The sequence below is a fragment of the Podarcis gaigeae genome (assembly GCF_964106915.1).
Source record: "Podarcis gaigeae genome assembly, chromosome: 16".
In the NCBI taxonomy this organism is placed as follows: domain Eukaryota; kingdom Metazoa; phylum Chordata; class Lepidosauria; order Squamata; family Lacertidae; genus Podarcis; species Podarcis gaigeae.
The window spans coordinates 38,031,500-38,052,313 of NC_139693.1; the positions used below are offsets into that span (position 1 = coordinate 38,031,500).

Consider the following 20,814-nt stretch of genomic DNA (forward strand, 5'->3'; position numbering starts at 1 on the left):
GTCTCCCACTGTATGGGAAAGCAAGCCTTTGTTTAAGAACGCTTTGGTTTAAGAACGGACTTCTGGAATGGATTAAGTTTGTAAACCAAGGTACCTACCACTGTACTGCATAAGTAAAAAAAAAAGCTCAACAACTTTCGGAAATATGGCACCCCTAATATCAATTTGTTATTGATAGCAATATGGGGGCAAACAATACTGGGAAGTCAAGTGATGAAGGAGATGAACCCATCTTCAGGGTGGGGGACAGGATGGGACGGGACTGAATCTCACATGACTCTACGTTTAAACCCAGACCTTCATTTTCTGCCAACTAAGAATGATCTCTGGGAAAACTTAACTCTTGCTCAGGACTAAGCAATGCTGCCTACTTATTATCTCTCAAGAAAGACAATAATAGTTGTACAATTCAGGGGGGAGAGGCTTTAGTAATTTGGTCAGGCATGTTGCAACTGCAAATACGAAGAACACACTGAGGAATTATTTCCATCATTGTCAAAATTGCTGGCTTCCATCCTCTTACATAGTAGATATACACATTCTGTTTGGATTAAAAAAACAATAGCATCTTTTAAAAGGCATAACAACTTGCTAATGTTCAAAGGGATGTCTAGGCACAGCCAGGGTTCTGCCAGTCTTTTGTGTAATAATTCTTCTTTTACATGTTTGGGTATGATTCCATGCAGTTTTCAATTTCAAGGAACATTCTTTTTGTGAAATGTGAACTTCCTTGATTAGGCATGGTTTAGCACATGGTTTAGCACATGATTTAGCACTTTGTTTAACTGTAATGCTGTTTCACCATAATGTACTGTCTGGTCTTTGGAGTAACTGTCATGGGTATAACTATTGACACATGAAGAACCATTTTTAACTCAAAGACCAGAGTGCTAGTGCATAGACTACCTAACAGCCCCCTATTCAAAGGACACTTTAGCCAAACTGATAACATCTGCATATAAGGCTGTAGTGGAAACATGGGAATCTACATTGGGAGGGGAAGATTTCTCAGCAGGATCCTGCTGGTGCTGTTTCTGCTGTTACTTCTGCTTCACACTATATGTAAGGCACATTCTATTAACTGCAGCATTTATGATGATCCTCTTCCTATTGCTCATGAATTTTACCAGCCAGGAGACCTTGTAATTGGAGAGATGGTTTCCCAAGTCATATACTTCTCTAATATCCAGTCTTTCAGGGAACAGCCTTCACAGATACTGATTGATGAACCTATGTAAGACATTATTTATTCCCCTTCTATCCGTGTATAATATAATCAGACTGAAATGATTGAAAATGCATCATTACGCAGTACTGTGATTCATATTTTGATGTTCTTCTTCATGGAAACCCAATAAAATTGTAAGGGGGGGGTTAAGCATTCTTCAGCATTATGGAAGAGGTATGAGGTATTCAGCCTCAGTATGACAATGAGGGGCAAGGGTGGATATGGGTAGACAGAGAGACAGAGACAGGAAGCCCCCAGTTTACACGAGGGTCACGTTCCGGGAATCACGCCAAAAGCCAACGTTGTGTATGGCCAAAACAAATCGGGTTCAATGGCAGATGGGATTCCCAAAGTCTTTTCCCCCAGACACCCAACCCCTTTGGATTAAATTTTTATTGTTTTGCCAGGCATGTAAAGCTGAATACAGATTGTGGGTTTACTGTATTCATTTCTCATATTAACTGTTTCTACTGCTAAGTTTTCCTTTGCAAGCCCCACTAAAATAAACAGTTCTGTGCTTGTTTTCATGATTTAGTAAGCCTTCTACAGCATTTTCACATGGTGGATCATGCCTTGTCGCTGCCTCCCTATTTCTGTTCTGCCCACACTTTGTTCCTTCTCAGCCTTGAGGGATGTGAGTTTATGTCCATGTGCATCTTCTGATTCTTCTCTATGGAACACAATTCCTGCTCTTTTCTGTCTCTCCTCGCTTTTGCAGTGCAGCACTTTCTCCCCGTGCTTTTCCCTCAGATTGCTCCACTTTTGCTCTCTGAGTGCTCCATTTTCTGTTCCACTGCTCAGGTGAAGTTCAGAGCCTAGAAATGTATTCAGAGATGAAATTTCATTATTCAGTTATATGTACTTCTGGGAGGCATAACCACCTACAACATCTCATGGTGAAGTAAGCAGCGAGCAAGGGAAGGGATCAGAGGCTCTGTGGCCTCAGGTGATGTTCTCTATGGCTTTCTTGCACCTATGGGCACTGTGTTGGCAAGGCCACACCTATTGACTTTCAATTACTTGTTTTTATTGGTACAAAGAGTAACTCCCTTAAATGCAGGGAGCATTTCTTCCTCTTCTCCCTCTTCTTCTTCATTTCAGTCCATTGTGTTGTAATTTTATTACAGCTCCGTGCCAAAGAACTACCAGCACATCCTGGCCTTAGCATTTGCTGTCAAAGAAATCAATGAGAATCCCAAAGTCTTATCCAACATCTCTTTAGGGTTCCGCGTCCTCAATAGCTACTACACTGCAAGGATGACCTACAAGGCCACGCTCAACCTTCTTTCCACACAGCATAGATTTGTCCCCAACTTCAAATGTCACAAGTGGAACAATCTGATAGCTCTCATTGGAGGATGCATCTCTGAAATCTCTGCCAATATGGCCACCATTTCAGCAACCCACAAGATTCCACAGGTAAATCGGGAGCATGGGTGTATGGGTCATACTATCTTGATTTTGATAAAGTTTTGACAAGGTTCCTGCAAAGTTTCATTCAGGAGGGCAGTTTGGATTAGGATTAACCAGGCAGTGCTGAGAGCCAATAGTCCAGAAAACTTGAGTATCTGTAAATTGAAGTGGAATGGAATTATTGTTCCTAGGATGTAAAGGATTTGAGTTTCTATGGTTTCTTTCTTTTTCTTCTTTACTAGACCTAATACACAACTGAAAACACATAATGTAAGGAATGGCTGACAGAACTGTGCAACATTAGTCCAGAGAGGAAATGACTAAGGAGGTTAATATAGCACTCTAAAATACCTTAATGGCTGTTATATAAGAGAGGAAATATTTGTTGTCTACTGCTCTATTGGGCTGGACTAGATATTTTTAAAACATTAGGAGAAACATTAAGAAATTATCAACAATGAAGCAGATTATTGGCTAATCTTCCACACTGTTTTCCCTAATCTGAAGTTTTCTTCTTTAAGAACCTATGCAGACATTTATTGGGAAAGCTATGTCTCTGAAGTACCTGTGAAATCTATAGTTTTGCAGTCTCTCATAATCCATTAAAAAGCCCCTCATACACTCTATTTTAGCTCACATATGGATCCTTTTTGGCGATACAGGATGCAAACAAGCTATTCCCATTTTTATACCAGATGGTCCCAAATGAAGCCAAACAGCACATAGGAATTGTGCAATTACTTCAGCATTTCAGATGGACATGGATTGTACTTTGTGCTGTGGATGATGACAAAGGGGACCAGTTTCTACAGACAATTTTACCACTACTCTTTGAGCATGGCATCTGCTATGATTTTATAGTAAGATTAGAAAAATGGAATTATCTGGATGAGATGATACGCTTGGCTTTAAAGCACTGGGAAAGTTATGCAATTGTGTTTGAGACAAAAGCTAATGTATTTGTGGTTTATGGGGAACCTCCGTCCTTTCAGGTTTTGAGAGTATTATCCTTTATAGTACCTGTAATGGGATGGCCACCTCTGGGTAAAGTGTGGGTTGCTACATCTCACTGGGATTTTGATTCAGTGTCTATTCAGAAAGACTGGGAAATACAAATGTTCCATGGTACTCTATCCTTCACAGTCCACTCAAATCAGCCATTAGGGTTCCAGAAGTTCATTCAGACAATAAGACCCTCCTGGAACAAAGAGGATGTATTCATCCAGGACGTCTGGGAACAGACTTTCACCTGCTCCCTGAAAGCATCTAACGGACAGGAGGTGGAGGCTGAGCAGAAAAAACCCTGCTCTTTGGAGGAGAAACTGGAGAACCTTCCTGGGGTTTTGTATGAAAAACAGATGACTGGTCACAGCTACAATGTCTACAAAGCTGTCTATGCTGTGGCACATGCTTTGAACTCCATATACAAATCCAGCTCCAAACATAGCAGATTGGCAAGAGGAGAGAGATTTGCCTTTCTGAATGTGCAACCATGGCAGGTAAAGACAACTCAGAACTTCTTTGCTTTGCCTTCAGCTGTCACTGATCTTCTGGCTTTTCACCTCACCAGTCCCAATGAGCTCCAGCCGTGTCTGGTGGCAAGAGCCACAGATATTAGCCTGCCTGACCTGGTGCACATTTACTCAGAGTCAACATCATTGTCATGCTAGCTTGCCAAATACCCACAATAGGAACCCAACTACCGATCTGGTTTGCTAGACGTTTTCAATCAATGTACAGTGGTGCCCCGCAAGACGAACGCCTCGCAAGACGGAAAACCTGCTAGACGAAAGGGTTTTCCGTTTTTGGAGGTGCTTCGCTAAACGAATTTCTCTATGGGGTTGCTTCGCAAGACGAAAAAATCTTGCGAGTTCCCGCGTTTTTTCCGCTTTTTTCTGCCCTTCCCCTAAGCGCTAAGCCGCTTATCAGCTGTTCCGCTGATAAGCCGCTTCTCAGCTGATCGCTAAAAGCCGCTAGACCGCTAATAGCGCTAATCCGCTAAGCCGTCAATGGGCTTGCTTCGCAAGACGAAAAAACCGCTAGACAAAGAGAATCGCGGAACGGATTAATTTCGTCTTGCGAGGCACCACTGTATCCCCTCTAAAGACCGTTCTTTATGTAATTTGTTGTTGTTGTTTAGTCGTTTAGTCGTGTCCGACTCTTCGTGACCCCATGGACCAGAGCACACCGGGCACTTCTGTCTTCCACTGCCTCCCGCAGTTTGGTCAGACTCATGTTTGTAGCTTCGAAGACACTATCCAACCATCTCGTCCTCTGTCGTCCCCTCTCCTTGTGCCCTCCATCTTTCCCAACATCAGGGTCTTTTCCAGGGAGTCTTCTCTTCTCATGAGGTGGCCAAAGTATTGGAGCCTCAGCTTCACAATCTGTCCTTCCACTGAGCACTCAGGGCTGATTTCCTTAAGAATGGATCGGGTTGTTCTTCTTGCAGTCCATGGGACTCTCAAGAGTCTCCTCCAGCACCATAATTCAAAAGAATCAATTCTTCGGCGATCTGCCTTCTTTATGGTCCAGCTCTCACTTCCATACATCACTACTGGGAAACTTTATGTAATTAATTTCATGTTAATAATAATAATAATAATAATAGACAAGTGGAAATACTCCATCACCATATATACTGCTTTAAGAACAGTTATTCATGTCATTAATTCCATGTAAATATTTCAATATTCCAGGTCCATCCCTTTCTGAAGAGCCTTGTATTCAACATCAGCACTGGAGATATGGTGCACTTTGATGAACATGGAGAACTCATTGAAGGTTTTGACGTTACCAATTGGATCACTTTCCCCAATGGCTCACTGACTAGATTGAAAGTTGGACGACTGGAGCCTCCAGCAGGCAAAGAGTTAACCATCAATGATGAGCAAATCGTGTGGCATCCATGTTTTAATCAGGTGAATTATAACTTCAAACTCTTGACTCCATAAAAGGAGAATGTTCCCTTCTGGGTTCCGCACCGTTCCGTCAGTTCTTGAGGTGCCCTATTGTAGATCTTATGCTTTATGATCCTTGACCACATAAATTGACCTCATGAATCAAATCTTAACATAAAGCAAGGAGTTATTTTTGCCATCTATGCCATTTAATTTCTTTATGAAAAAAGTTATCACATAAGCCAGTTACAAAGCATTGGAAAATAAAATATTTTATTTTGCTAAAATGGCACAGAATATCATTACTTCATGTAGTGATTTCTGGAAGGAAAAAAGACGGATATCTTTCTTTTATTTCTACAACTTCATATTTTGGGGGGGTTGGAAATCGCATTATCTTTCCTGTGATCTGCTTTAAGGCTGAATCTTAGACTGATCAAACCTAGAGATGAAGTTGGGAATCGCTAACAAATGGGCGACAGAGGAGCTGAGCCAACTGGTTCACCCTCAGTCTCTCTGCCCCTCACATGAGTCTAATCACATGGAGGTGAAGGACTGAAAAGGGCTAATCTGTTGTTGCTCATCTGTATGATTTTGCACAGGCGCTGCCCCTTTCTGTGTGCAATGACAACTGCAACCCTGGCTTCAGCAGAAAAAAGAAGGAAGGAGAGAAGTTTTGCTGCTATGATTGTGCTCCATGTCCAGAAGGAATGATCTCTAGTCAGAAAGGTGGGAGGCAGGCATTCCCATGACCTAATTTATGGGATTTAATACATATATAAATAGGCTATTTATTACATTAGTTTGGAGAATGCTGATGAATGCAGAGCAGTCTAATACTAAAGGGATTTTCAGGAACAATTATCTTGTTGATTTGCTGTCATTTTTTAAAAAATAGTCAAAGTTATGGGGCTTTTATAGGATTTTTAAAGGATCTTAAAACAACAACAACCCTCTACTTGCCATACGTTCAGGTTTCTCCAGGCATTTTGACTATTCAGCAACAATCTGCCTGGACACCATTTGGCAGCCCAATTCCCAGATGTGACAGGGAAAACCCAGACGTATGGCAGCCCTACATTAGACCGATCACAATTTTGCCGCCTACACAACTCATGGGACATTGTGAGGATAAAGTGGAGGGAACAAAGTATGCCACTTGTAGTTCTTTGGATATAAATGTAATAACTAAATGTAGATGAATGGATGGATGGATGGTCAGACGCCTATCTGAGATGGGAAAATGAGCAAAGTGCCCCTCGGTTGCCAACAATTTCCCAAGCAATGAGGAGGTCCTTTCCTGGTTCCAGCCAACTCTAAAGCCAGGGTAAGAAACCTTTTGCATCCTCAGGGCCTCATCCTGTTCTGTGCAACCTTCTAGGAGTACTTGGTGGGTCCTGAGGCAAAAGTGGAGGGAGCAACTAATGTGAGTTTTAACGTGTACCGTGGGCTACTTTCTATACACACATCTCTCAATCCTTCAACTAGACACCAGGAACCAGGCAAATCAGCTAGACACTAAATACTGACTAACTAGACTGACTAATCCATGCATCCATTAGAGATAGGTTTCTGCCTTCCAACTGGACCAGCCCATTATTATTCTATGGGCCATCTGAAATTGTGTCTTTCTTCATAGATCAGGTATTGTAAATACAGGAGAAAATACAGGATGCCATATAATTCATTCTTTTCTAACCACTTTCTGAATCAGCTACTGGTCCACTAGTTCAAAAACCATCCAAAATGCAGTCTCACTTACTTTCAAATTATAAGATTCACTATTATAAATTATAAGATTCAAATTATAAGATTTTGTGAAAGAACTGCAAGAACACAGAAACAGACATACTCAAACCTTCTTGTGGCTGATTGCTTTTGACTGGCATTACCTAGTGTAAAGGCGTACTTAAACAGCTGTTTGTGTTTAGATAGATGTTGGTCAGCCCTTTGAAATACTTAAGCACCTCTTCCCTTTTTCAGACATAGACGCTTGCATCAATTGTCCAGAGGACCAATATCCCAACATGGATCAAACTCATTGTGTTCCCAGGATTGTGAGCTTCCTCTCTTACAAAGAAAATCTGGGGATCATCTTAGTGGTGTTGGCTATTTCTCTCTCTCTCATCACAACTTTAGTACTTGGCATTTTCCTGAAGCACAAGGATACTCCCATAGTCAAAGCCAACAACCGGATCCTGACCTACATCCTTCTCATCTCCCTCCTCCTTTGCTTCCTGTGCTCCTTGCTTTTCATTGGACGGCCTGGAAGGGTGATCTGTCTTCTCCGACAAATGGCTTTTGGTCTTGTTTTCTCTTTGGCCATTTCCACTGTATTGGCAAAGACGGTCACTGTGGTTGTGGCATTTATGGCCACCAAACCAGGATCTAGCATAAGGAAATGGGTGGGGAAAGGACTGACCAATTCGATTGTCCTCTTCTGCTGCTTCATCCAAGCTGCCATTTGTGCTCTTTGGTTAAGTACTTCTCCACCGTTTCCAGATAAGGACACACATTCAGTGATTGGGGAAATCATACTTGAATGTAACGAGGGTTCAGCTTCCATGTTTTACTCTGTCTTGGGCTACATGGGCTCCCTGGCCACCGCCAGCTTCATAGTAGCTTTCTTTTCCAGGAAACTCCCTGACAGTTTCAATGAAGCCAAATTTATCACTTTCAGCATGTTGGTGTTTTGCAGTGTTTGGTTGTCCTTTGTGCCAACCTACTTGAGCACCAAAGGGAAATACATGGTGGCTGTGGAGATCTTCTCCATCTTGGCCTCCAGTGCTGGATTATTGGGTTGCATCTTTTGCCCCAAATGCTACATTATTGTGCTAAGGCCTGAGCTGAACAGCAGGGAACAAATGATAAGGAAGAAAAAATAAATTAAAATACAGATTAATCTCTTTCTTTGACTCTTACTCATATTTCATCAGATATGACAGTAATAGAAATGCCATTGGAATTGCGGTAAGAGTGTTTGATGCATCCCCTCCCCAAATTCAGTTGACCCCATCTCATGTTGGCCTTGTACTCACATAGAGAATGAGGCATGACTTCATTTTTGAGGATTTATTTCAACAGCCAATTTTATTGTATAAAACTAAAACATCTTTTATGTGAACTAATTCCCAACCATTCCTGATCCTATATGAGCATAAAACTTATGCCTCAAATTTTGAGCAATCTGAGGGGCAAAACTAAAATTAACTAGATTGACTGTGCCACGCGAATTATGATCATCTCTTCCCAGCACAGAGGTTTTGAGACACTGAGTGGTTGAATGGGTCAGATTATGGGAAATATTCTAAGAGGTCCTTTTGGTTTTGGGGTTTATATTTAAAATTAGGGTATGGATTCTGTCTGTTTTAAGTGCCCTCTCCCCATCTTCAGTTACTTGAAAATTTCTCATACTTGAAAATTAGATCCTCTTCTTGTTCACTAAGCTGATTGCATGTTTAAGGAGATGTGAGATGATCCAGATTATCACAAGGTTTCAGCTGAATAAACTAACCTCTTTCCACTGTTTGGATTTGTTTTTCACTGAGCTGAGCAGACATGTCTGCCCACTGAAATGAAATATCACTCAACTCCAGAGCTCGATCACACTGAGAGGCTGATCTTCTCTCTCTAAGTCTTACGTCATAGAATCCATACCAAATTTCTGCCCTCAGTAAACAGATCTTGAAATCAAAATGGCATCAATTTCTCAATTGACTAATCCAATATATGTAAAGAAATGGTCCCTGTATCTTGCATTTTCCACTGATCTGGTTAGTGGAGAATGCATATGGGAGAAATTATAGCAAACAGGTGTAAAAGGTGGGTGGCTGTACTTAATTATAAAGATGCAACAAGACTTCTGTAAAAGTTCATATAGCACACTCTTTGGAATGGCCAAGTAGTACTCCAGCTTTTGGGTGTGGGTGACAAAAATGTTTTCAGGCTCTATTGTTTAATGTGAATGAAAACAATATTAGTATCACCTCATACTGTACATTTGTAGACCAGTATATCTGAGGGATAGACCAGTTTCACTCTTGCTGTATGGTGAAGAAGTAGTTCTTATGTCTTCCTCACACGTGACTTGTGTGGTATAAGAGATTTTATATCTTGTCATTCATCCAAATGTTTAATGTTGGTAAAAAACAGAGTATGATTTCTAGAAAACATCAGTGACAACATATAAAGGTAAAGGTAAAGGTACCCCTGCCCGTACGGGCCAGTCTTGACAGACTCTGGGGTTGTGCGCCCATCTCACTCAAGAGGCCAGGGCCAGCGCTGTCCGGAGACACTTCCGGGTCATGTGGCCAGCGTGACATTGCTGCTCTGGCGAGCCAGAGCCGCACATGGAAACACCGTTTACCTTCCCGCTGGTAAGCGGTCCCTATTTATCTACTTGCACCCAGAGGTGCTTTCAAACTGCTAGGTTGGCAGGCGACAACATATGAATGGAATCAAATTCATATGTTGTCAAATAGGTTGGCAGGTGACTACATATGAATGGAATCAAATTGCCCAAATAAAGTTTGTTAAGGGAAGCCCTGTTCAGGGGAAGTTTTAAGGTTTGATGTCATATTGTATTTTAATTTGTTGAAAGCCGCCCACTTTTGAAACTGTTTTTGCAGGTCTTTGGACCATAATAAAGAATGTATGCATGCACTAAACATCTTTGTTGGAAGTATCTAAGAAATGTTGTGTCTAGAAAAAGTAAACCAAAAGTCCCCTTTGAATTAACTGGTCATTTATTTGACCCTTTCCTTTCGTTTAATAATTCATTCTTCAAAGGTCTGGCAGATGTTTGCATGATACCTTATCAGGGCTGGCCCAGATTGTTTTGCCACGTGAGGCAAAAGAGAAAATGCCACCCCCTGCCACCCCCTCTTCCTCTGCAGCCCCTGCCCCATTGTGAAGGTGGCAGGGTAGCCAAAGGTGGGTCTGGATGAAAGCCAGATCCAGTCCTCTTTATGTTAAGCTGAATTGACGTACATGGCGCCTTTCCATCACACAGAACAACATTTAGCTACTACAACCCACAAACTCAAATGGGAACACGTGAACACAGAACAATTCAGTCTCACTAATGGGAGTGCTTTCCTTGGAGTAGTTAAAAGAATTTCCAAAAGACAATAAAGGCAGTCTGACTCTTTTAAATGACTGTCCAGGTGAAAATGAGTAAATTCCTAGAAAGAACCAGCTTTTAATTTCCCCCCTCAGATATGGATCCTTGTATCAAATGTCCCGAAGACCAGTATCCCAGCAAGGACCACAGTCAATGCATTCCCAAAGTTCTAAGCTTCCTCTCTTACACAGAAAACTTAGGGATTATCCTGGCTACTTTGGCAAATTCTTTCTCTTTCATCACAGTTCTAGTGCTGGGAAGTCTTATGAAATGCAGGGACATACCCATAGTCAAGGCCAATAACTGGACCCTGACTTACATCCTCCTCATTTCCCAACCTCTTTGCTTCCTCTCCACTTTGCTCTTCATTGGATAGCCAGGAGAAGGGAACTGCCTTCTACACCAAATGGTCTTTGGCTTCATCTTCTCTGTGGCTCTTTCTTGTGTCTTTGCAAAGACCGTAACGGTGGTTCTGGCATTCATGGCAACCAAACCAGGATCTGGGATGAGGAAATGGGTGGGGGAAAGACTGGCAAATTCAATTGTCCTCGTCTGCACCTTCATTCAAGCTGGCATTTGTATCCTGTGGTTAAGTACTTCCCCTCCATTCCCAGATTCAGACATGCACTCATTGAATGGGAAAATCATCTTGGAATGTAATGAGGGTTCGGCGACAATGTTTTACTGTGTCTTGGGCTATATGGGCTCCCTGGCCGTAATCAGCTTCGTTGTGGCTTTTCCGGCCAGGAAATTACCTGACAGTTTCAATGAGGCCAAATTTATCACTTTCAGCATGTTGGTGTTTTGCAGTGTTTGGTTGTCCTTTGTTCCAACCTACCTGAGCATCAAAGGAAAATACATGGTGGCTGTGGAGATCTTCTCCATCTTGGCCTCCAGTGCTGGATTACTGGGTTGCATCTTTTCTCCTAAATGCTACATAATTTTATTCAGGCCTGATCTGAACGGTAGAGAGCAAATAATTTGAGAGGATGTAAGTTCATCTGTTTACTAAACTCACTTAAAAATTCACTGGAAAATCCACATCATGAGATTTTTAGTATTAGTGCTTTAACAGAGAGAAGCTTGCACACTTGTAGCCTTCTTGTGAGTACAGTTGTACTGGACAAACATTATCACAGATCAATGCCCTGTTTTGAATTGGCTTACATATATTAACATTACCCCTTTGCCAACCAGGAAAATAAAACTTGACTTCGGCTAGTAAATTGAGGATTATGAGAACATAGTAGTGCTGGTATCTATTTTGACCAGTGAAATTGGGATTTGTAGTTCATATTCAAGAACTGTTGTCGGGATCTTGGTCTCCATGTTGAGCTGTCTTCTCTACTTGGGCATGAGACTATATAACAGGGAGCAGCAAATATGGAAAAAGAAAAGAGGATAAACACAATAAAACAATAGTTGGAAAATTCAGAAAAGATATCCTAGGAGTTTTGAATTGAATGATGCCACTTCAGAGGCCATAAACACACTTGGGAAATTGAAATCATTCCTATCATTGTCAAAATTACTGTTTTCTGTCTTGTGACACAATTGACATCCAGAGCCTGTAAGAAAAATCAACAATAAGCATATTGAAAAACCTATATAATTCATGTGTTATTCAGAACTGGATCTAGGGATATGTAGGGTATCTTCATTCTTCTGCATAACCACTTTTCCACTGATTTTTAACAAATAAAGTATGCTGTGAGTATCCTGGTTCCTCATATATTCTCCTGCTTGCCTTGTTTATTTTCTGCTTCCCAGATTCTTACTGTGGAAAACTGAACCTTATTGACCAGTATAGAATAGCACACATGCCCTGTAATTTGCATACCCATCTTTTGGGGAAACAGGCTGAGAATTCACAAGTTTGCATTTGGATTCCTTTGCTCACCCCAGCAAAATTACTGACACCTGACCTGTAGACACGCATATTAAGTAGTTTAGAATTTTTTTAAAAAAAATTTACTCATCCTTTAGAGGATAAAGGGGGGAGATAAAGAAAATACACTGTTTAGGGAAATTAACGATGGACAAGGTGGTGAAATGAAATAAAGGAGCAAGATACTGGTACCCAGATTCCCTAAATAGCCATGCTGCAAATCTGTGTAGCAGCAACACCATCTACCATTCAAGGAAGGCTGTAGAAAAGCTGAAAAACAGCCACATTGAATTCTGCAACTGGAATCATGGGAAAACAGCTTTGGAAGGGGCGTTTCATCAACAGGATCTTGCTTGTGGTGATGTTGCTGCTCGTTCTACCATGTCGTATGGTATGCAATGCACATTCTATTAATTGCAGCATATATGATGATCTCCTCCCTATTCCTCATGAATTTTACCAGCCAGGAGGCATTGTCATTGGTGAAATTGTTTCTCAAGTATTACTCCTCTCTAATATGCTCTCTTTCATGGAACAGCCTGCCCAGATCACGATTGACGAACCTATGTAAGGCATCAATATTTTTCACACAATTTGAAATATGTATGAATTATAATTATCCAGAACATATCCTTAAGGAATGATGTGCTTTATGGAGCATTTGATGTAAAAAAAGTGACACTTGGATTCTTAATATGTGTGTGATACCATCTACAATATCTTGTTTGGCATAAACCACTAGTGTGTTTCCTCCAGAAATCTTACAGAAATGAATGGATCATGTGCATTTCTGTATCGCAGCTGGAGCAAAACCCTCTCATCCCATCTATTTGCTTCTGAGGTGGTTATCTGGCAAGGAGCATTTGTCTTCTTTCTGGTTGTCATTTGTTCATACTACATTTTAAATTTATTTCCAAACTGCTAGAAGTCTTATTCCTTTTTAAATGAGTGGCAAAATGAGGAAACCTTAAGACCAGTGCTATTTTTCTAGAAAAAGAGGTGCCAGAACTCACCATAAGCGCCTTATTCTCTTATAATGGCAATGGTGCCCACCTGAGAGGTGCCAGAACTGAGTTCCAGTGATTTCTGACTGAAAAAAGTCCTGCTTAAAACTATTTCATTTCTGCTCTCGCTACACTTTGTTGTCTTTCATCCTTGATCTCAATCTTAGCCCTTCCCTTGCCATTTCAGACTTCAGGTATTTCTGACATTTGGTTTCATATTGTTATATTTTAGAGAAATAAATATGTTTCTTATTCCTGTTTAAATACATCTAATTTGCAAAGCTTACTCTCTCACATCATACAGGGAGAAACATAGGGCTATTGATGCAATACTTAACAGACTTTGGAGGGGCAAAGCAAGCCTAACCCTCTTATGGAAGTATTGTTAGATAGGCCAATATTTACAAAAGAAACTTGTCCCTATTTCTTGTTCATACTTTTTTATTTAGAATCATAGAATTGTAAAGTTATTAAATCATATTAAATACGATACTGCCCTTTCCCCCCTTTTTCTTAAAGAAAGGTGATTTGTGAATTGACTCCAGTACAATACAATAGTATCTGGGGAAAGGATTTCATTGTTCTTTCCACCTGTAATATTTTATTAAGCATTAAAAAGTCCTGGAACTGTATGAGCATTTAGATAATTAATTGACTGGAGAAATATTTATTTCAGAGGTCTTATTTTTGTACTTTGGTATAAAATCTTGTGCAGTTATAAACTACAGTTTAATCCTAGAAACCTGCAGAGATGTGATGATGAAGTGCACAAGTTGTTGTTGTTGTTGTTGCTGCTGTTGCTGTTATAGCTGTGGTTTTATTAAACAGCTGCTAATTGTCTTGCAGATCAGTGCCAAAGAACTACCAGCACGTTCTGGCCTTAGCATTTGCTGTCAAAGAAATCAATGAGAATCCCAGCATCTTACCCAATATCTCTCTGGGGTTTCGTATCCTCAATAGCTACTATACTGCAAGGATGACCTACAAGGCCACCCTCAGCCTGCTCTCCACAGAACATAGGTTTGTCCCCAACTTCAAATGTGACAACCAAAACAATCTGATAGCTTTCATTGGGGGATGTATCTCTGAAGTCTCTGCCAACATGGCCATCATTTCAGCAATCCACAAGACTCCACAGGTAAGTGGTGTGCCTGAGGGCATGGAGGTTTCACAAATATGGTACACCATCTTGGTTTCAGGAAACTCTCTGACAGTGTTTGCCATGATTTTTAGTTACTGAATGAGAGAAATATGGGCTAGATGATTATACAGTCTGATGGATAAAGAACTTGTAGGACAACAAAACACATGGATAGCTTATCGTCAGAGTTGGGGGATATTGGAAGTGGGATACTTCAGGGCTTTGTTTGGAAGGTCTTGTTTTTCAAAATATTTATTGATCACTAAGACAAAAGGGTGGAGAGAATCCTTATCAATTTGGAAGTGACAAAAGCCTGTGGGGGATAGATAACACTTCAGAAGACAGGAAAAGAAATCACAATAATAATATTATAATAATAAACCTTTATTGTCACTACATCACCTGTGTACAGTGAAATTAAACAAGCCCCCCCCCCCACATACACTCAGTCATGTTCACGCTCTGTGTGCTTGTTTGAAGTCAATTTCACCACTATTATTTTTCCATTCAGCAGCCCAACAGCCCACAGATAAAAACTGTTCTTCAACCTGTTGGTGTGGCTGACTATACTTCTGTATCTCCTGCCCGAAGGTAGGAGATTAGAGAGGTGCTGGCCGGGGTGTGAGTCATCCCCAAAGAATTCCTCGCTCTTCCGAGGCAGCGGTCTCCTGCAATGTCATCTAGCAAACTCAGGAGACATCCCATGATACCATGTGCTGTATTCACCACCCTCTGTAGGGACTTTCTGTCCGTGGCTGTCAAACCAGCGTACCACACTGTAATACAGTATGAAAGGACACTTTCTATTGTGGACCGGTAGAAGGAGATCATCAATTTTTGTTTGACATTGTTTTTCGCAAAACCCTGGTGAAATGGAGTCTCTGTTGGGCCTTCATGATACCAAACAGAACCTGCTTACTCTCACGACATATTTTAAGTAACTCCAATTCTCTCAGCAAGAGATAAGCCACACCAGGAAATCTTCACTGAGTCCCAAAGTCTTCAGGCTGGTCGAGAACCCTACAGGAATCTCCCAGTTGCATCTGTGTGCAATGTCCCCAAACACACAACTCAGATATTACTTCTACAAGTTCTGGAAACAGGGAGTGGAAGTGATTGATTAGTGTAGCTGGGGCTCTGATGGGACAGTGTAGGGAGCTCAGACAAACAGCCCAGTGGGGCATTTTTGTGACAGCAGCCTTCCTAAACTGCTGCCTGAGACAAGAGGCTCAATGTGGCTCACTACCAAAGATAGTCAGGTTCTCATGCAGGATCCCCCCATCTGAATTTTCACAGGACATTGAATGAGATGGACTACAGCACTGTTTTCTAATAAGTAAATCTATGATGTAAATGCTTATAACCCATCTGAAAAATGCCTATTAATTTTATTTCAGCTGACTTATGGATCATTTCTGCCACTAAAAGGTGTCAAAAAGTCCTTCCCATTTTTGTATCAGATGGTCCCAAATGAAGCCCACCAGTACACAGGGATTGTGCGATTACTTCAGCATTTTAAGTGGACATGGATTGGGCTTTGGGCTGTGGAAGATGACAGAGGGGACAGGTTTTTAAAGACAATGGTCCCAATCCTTTCCCCTAATGGCATCTGTTATGCCTACATAGTAAGAATACCAAAATGGAATTATGTGGATGAGATGATAGACTTTGCTTTACAGCATTTAGGAACCTATGCAATGGTCTTTGCGGATAACCCATCTGTGTTCATTGTTTATGGAGAACCTCCATCCTTCCAGGTTCTGAGAATGTTGATATTTGTATCACCCTTCTTCTTTTTTCCAACTCTGGGCAAAGTGTGGATTATTACATCCCACTGGGATTTTGCATCACACTCTATACAGAAGAATTGGGAGGTACAAGCATTTCACGGTTCCATATCCATCACAGTCCACGCAAATCAGCCATCAGGATTCCAAGGGTTCATTCAGAAGCTGAGCCCTTTCTGGGCAAAACGAGATGGCTTTATCCAGGAATTCTGGAAACAGGCATTTGGCTGTTTATTAAAAATGTCTGAAGTGTCAGAGGAGGGAAATGAAAATGAAATCATCTGCACTGGGGAGGAGAAGCTGGAGAGCCTTCCTGGAATTCTGTTTGAAATGGACATGACTGGCCACAGCTATAATGTCTACAATGCTGTCTATGCTGTGGCGCATGCTTTGAACGCCATCTACAAATCCATATCCAAACACAGAGGATTGGAAGAAAGGGTCAGACTGACATTTCACAGTGTGCAATCATGGCAGGTAATTAGAAAGCAATACTTTAAAATTATAGAGTTCTAGAATTGTAGAGATGGAAGGGGTCCTCAGGGTCATCTTGCAGGGTGTTGGACTAGATAACCCTCGGGGTCCCTTCCAACTCTACAGATATATGATTCTATGATTGATTGATTGATTGACTGATTGACTGATTGATTGACTGATTGATTGATATTCACAAGTGGCCACCTACATAAACCAGATGACAACTATAAGGACAACTTTGGGAAGTTCACTAAAGTAATCTTAGCACTATGTTGTCTCGTTATTGCTCTTTCAATCGAGGTTCATCATTATCTGAGGAGCATCATATTCAATAATACTGCTGCTGAGAATGTACACTTTGATGAAAATGGAGAACTGGTTGCAGGTTTTGATATTACAAACTGGGTGATGTTCCCCAATGGTTCAGTGGTTAGAGTAAAGATTGGAAGATTAGAACCTCGGGTTCTTCCAGGCAAAGAGTTAACCATTCATGATGACCAGATTGTGTGGCATCCACATTTTAATCAGGTGAGACGTGCCAGAAAGAAACGTTTTGGCCACTTTAACTTTCTGTTTTGCTTTTTAGCTGCTAGATTATTCAGGAAAGTAATATTTTATATACATTATTAAGTATAATTGTTTAATTTACACTGAAATGGAAAATGCCTGTGTGTATTGCAGAAAGAGTTTAACTGGAAGATCGCACTAAAGCTAAAGAAAAGCAAGAAGAGCTCTCTGAGCTCCTTGATGGCTTGATAATTAAATGTGATTGTTCTCTGGCAGCTCTGATGAGATATTTAACTTTAGATCACATGGGAGGCGATTGAATTGCAAATTTGCCATCTTGGAAGGGTGGTGGCTTGAGTCTTTGTTCCCAGGCTCTGTGTGGGTAAAGGTATGTAAAACAGTCTCCTGGAGGGAAAGCAAACAGCTGCAGGCAAAATGGAGGCTGTAAGAAGAGAGAGAGAGAGACCTTTGCTTATACAGTGGTACCTTGTGTTATGGATGGGATCCGTTCCTGAGGCCTGTCCGTAACGGGAAATGCCCACAACTCGAGGGGCTGCATCTGTGCAGGCACGCGGCACAATTTAGTGCTTCTGCCCGTGCGCAGGCAGTGAAACCCAGAAGTAACCCATTCTGGTATTTCCGGGTTGCCGCAGGACATAACGTGAAAAGACGCAACATGAAGCAGACGCAACACAAGGTATTAGTGTAGGTCTGTTTTGAATTATCTTTTATTTCTTATAAGATTCTGAGTCTGTGGGGATATGCACCAGATATGGAATTATTTGGATGTTTCTTTTTGTTCTGCTCTGAAGAAAGTTCTGAATAAATTTTATTAGATCATTTTGTAGAAAGTTCTGCAAGTAAAGTTTTAAATAATATATAATGGGTCTGGAAAATGTTTCTTTCGAAAAGGTTTTATGCATCCAATCGCTTCAAGCTGCACAATATAATATCTGCTATGCACCTTACACGGTTCTTTTAGGAATTGGGCCAAATGGTTTATTTTCCCAACATAATTCTCTTTGTAGAGCTGAATGAATGAAGAGCACTAATCTGAGTCCCTTTACATTATTCTGTGCAGGTGCTGCCCCTTTCTGTGTGCAATGACAACTGCCATCCTGGCTACAGCAGGAAAAAGAAGGAAGGAGAGAAATTTTGCTGTTATGACTGTGCTCCATGTCCAGAAGGAATGATATCTGGCCGGAAGGGTAGGCAACGATTCTGTATTGTGATATCATTCATCTTCTGTAACATATCGTATTTGCTTTGAGAATGCACATCCCTTGAACATACAACCCAAACACAAGAACACTCTTCCTTGTGTTATTTCCAGGAGCTGGTATTCAGATGCATACTGCCTCATTGATACCCCTATTCTGTATTTATTTGTCCAATCCTCTTTTAAAGCCATCCAAGTTGATGACCAGGTGCTCTTGGAGGAAACTGATTTTCTACATTGATTTCAATCAGGGTTTATATAAAAAATATCAAAAACCGTCATCAACAGCAAACTCTTGCACTAAATTAGATTATTAGAATTATGCAGCTCAACCTATAGAAATATTCGAACAGCTCTTTGTTGTTTTCAGATATGGATGCCTGTGTCAAATGTCCAGAAGACCAATATCCAAACAAGGACCAAACTAGATGCATTGCTAAGGTTCTAAGTTACCTCTCTTACAAGGAAGGTTTAGGGATCATCTTAGCTACCTTGACTATTGCTTTCTCATTGATCACAGTTTTAGTCCTTGGGATTTTTATCAAGCACAGGGAGACTCCAATCGTTAAAGCCAACAACCGGACGCTCACCTACACCCTCCTCATCTCCCTCCTTCTTTGCTTCCTCAGCTCCTTACTCTTTATTGGAAAGCCTGGGAAAGTGATCTGCCTCCTCCGACAAACAGCGTTTGGTGCCATATTCTCTGTGGCTCTTTCCAGCATTTTAGCAAAAACCATCATGGTGGTGATGGCATTTATGGCAACCAAGCCAGGTTCTACAATAAGAAAATGGGTGGGGAGAAGATTGACAAATTCCATCATCCTTTCCTGTTCCTTTCTTCAAGTTGACATATGTACTCTTTGGCTAAGTACTTTCCCTCCATTCCCAGATACAGACATGCACTCAGTGAATGAGGAGATTATACTGGAATGTAATGAAGGTTCCACTACCATGTTTTATTTGGTCTTGAGCTATATGGGTCTCCTAGCCATTATCAGCCTCGTGGTGGCTTTCCTTGCCAGGAAATTACCTGACAGTTTCAATGAAGCCAAATTTATCACTTTCAGCATGTTGGTGTTTTGTAGTGTTTGGTTATCCTTTGTTCCAACCTACCTGAGCACCAAAGGAAAATACATGGTGGCTGTGGAGATATTCTCCATCTTGTCCTCCAGTTTTGGGTTACTGGCCTGCATTTTTTCCCCTAAGTGCTACATCATTCTTCTGCGACCTGAGCTGAACAACAGGGAGCAATTAGTAAGGAAAATAAAATGAAGGCATATGTCCACCTCTTCATTCTGAAGATGTCATGTATATCATATTCTCACACTCTGGCCTGCTGGGTTGCATTTTCCCCTCTAAATGCTGCATCGTTGTGCCGGGGCCCAGTTGAATAACTGAGAATAAATTATATATCCTAGAGAAAATAAACTATATGAATAAACATTGCCATGAAATTTATTGTGTCTGTTTCTTCATTCTGCATATATATAGGGCTTTTGTTCAGCCGGAACTCACCGAAACTGAGTTCCAGCATCTCTTTGGTGAGTTCTGGCACCTCTGTAGTATTGCAGTGCCAGTCACAAGCACGACGCTCAGGGCTGCGGGATGGAGGAGGAGGGTAGCATGGCGGTCAGGGCTGTGTGGCGGAGACAGTGGGCAGCATAGCAATGGGGGGGCAGGGCGGAGGTGGAAGGCAGTCAGGTGAAGAAGATAAGTTTTCCCCTTCAAAAAGAGTTCAACAACTTGGGTTGGTTGATGCTCCCAAAAAAAGTCAACAAGTTCCAGCACCTTTTTTTCCTAGAAACAATGCCCTGCATATATGTATATTATATATACGGGGGGGGGGATATTTGACCCCCTGCTAAATTTGCCCATTTGCCCCCTGATGAAGAAATGACCAGTACATAATTTTAATGGTAGGTTTATTGTCGCTGTGAGAGACAGAATGACGACAGGAAAAACCCCAGAAACCCATGTTGCCCTGCCATGTTCGCCTCACCCCCAGAGCACTAATGGGGTTTATTTGTTTATTTTGTTTTATTTACACCAGCATAAATTAATCTACTTTAAATTATCCAAGATGAGCTCTGGATGAATCAGGATGAAGAACTTGCACTGGTGTATTTCCAGC

At 41.2% G+C, this 20,814-nt stretch overlaps 2 protein-coding genes and 1 long non-coding RNA gene across 5 annotated transcripts in view; all 3 read left to right on the top strand.

Moving 5' to 3' along the window:
* Positions 1-20,814, top strand: part of LOC310834283 — a 285,003-nt gene that overhangs the window by 103,510 nt on the left and 160,679 nt on the right. The gene's annotated exons all lie outside the window — the stretch shown is intronic.
* On the top strand, positions 1,155-11,645 carry LOC310834436 (vomeronasal type-2 receptor 26-like; the record flags this gene model as incomplete). Its single annotated transcript, XM_083717923.1, has 7 exons — positions 1,155-1,234; positions 2,356-2,647; positions 3,274-4,140; positions 5,338-5,559; positions 6,141-6,267; positions 7,522-7,883; positions 11,118-11,645. The coding sequence occupies 7 exons, from the start codon at positions 1,155-1,157 to the stop codon at positions 11,643-11,645; spliced, it is 2,478 nt and encodes an 825-aa protein (XP_083574049.1).
* On the top strand, positions 12,930-19,955 carry LOC310834437 (vomeronasal type-2 receptor 26-like; the record flags this gene model as incomplete). The annotated part of the gene is made up of 6 exons (XM_083717924.1): positions 12,930-12,934; positions 14,399-14,690; positions 16,091-16,957; positions 17,258-17,485; positions 18,546-18,672; positions 19,054-19,955. 6 exons carry the CDS (start codon positions 12,930-12,932, stop codon positions 19,953-19,955), a joined length of 2,421 nt encoding a protein of 806 aa, XP_083574050.1.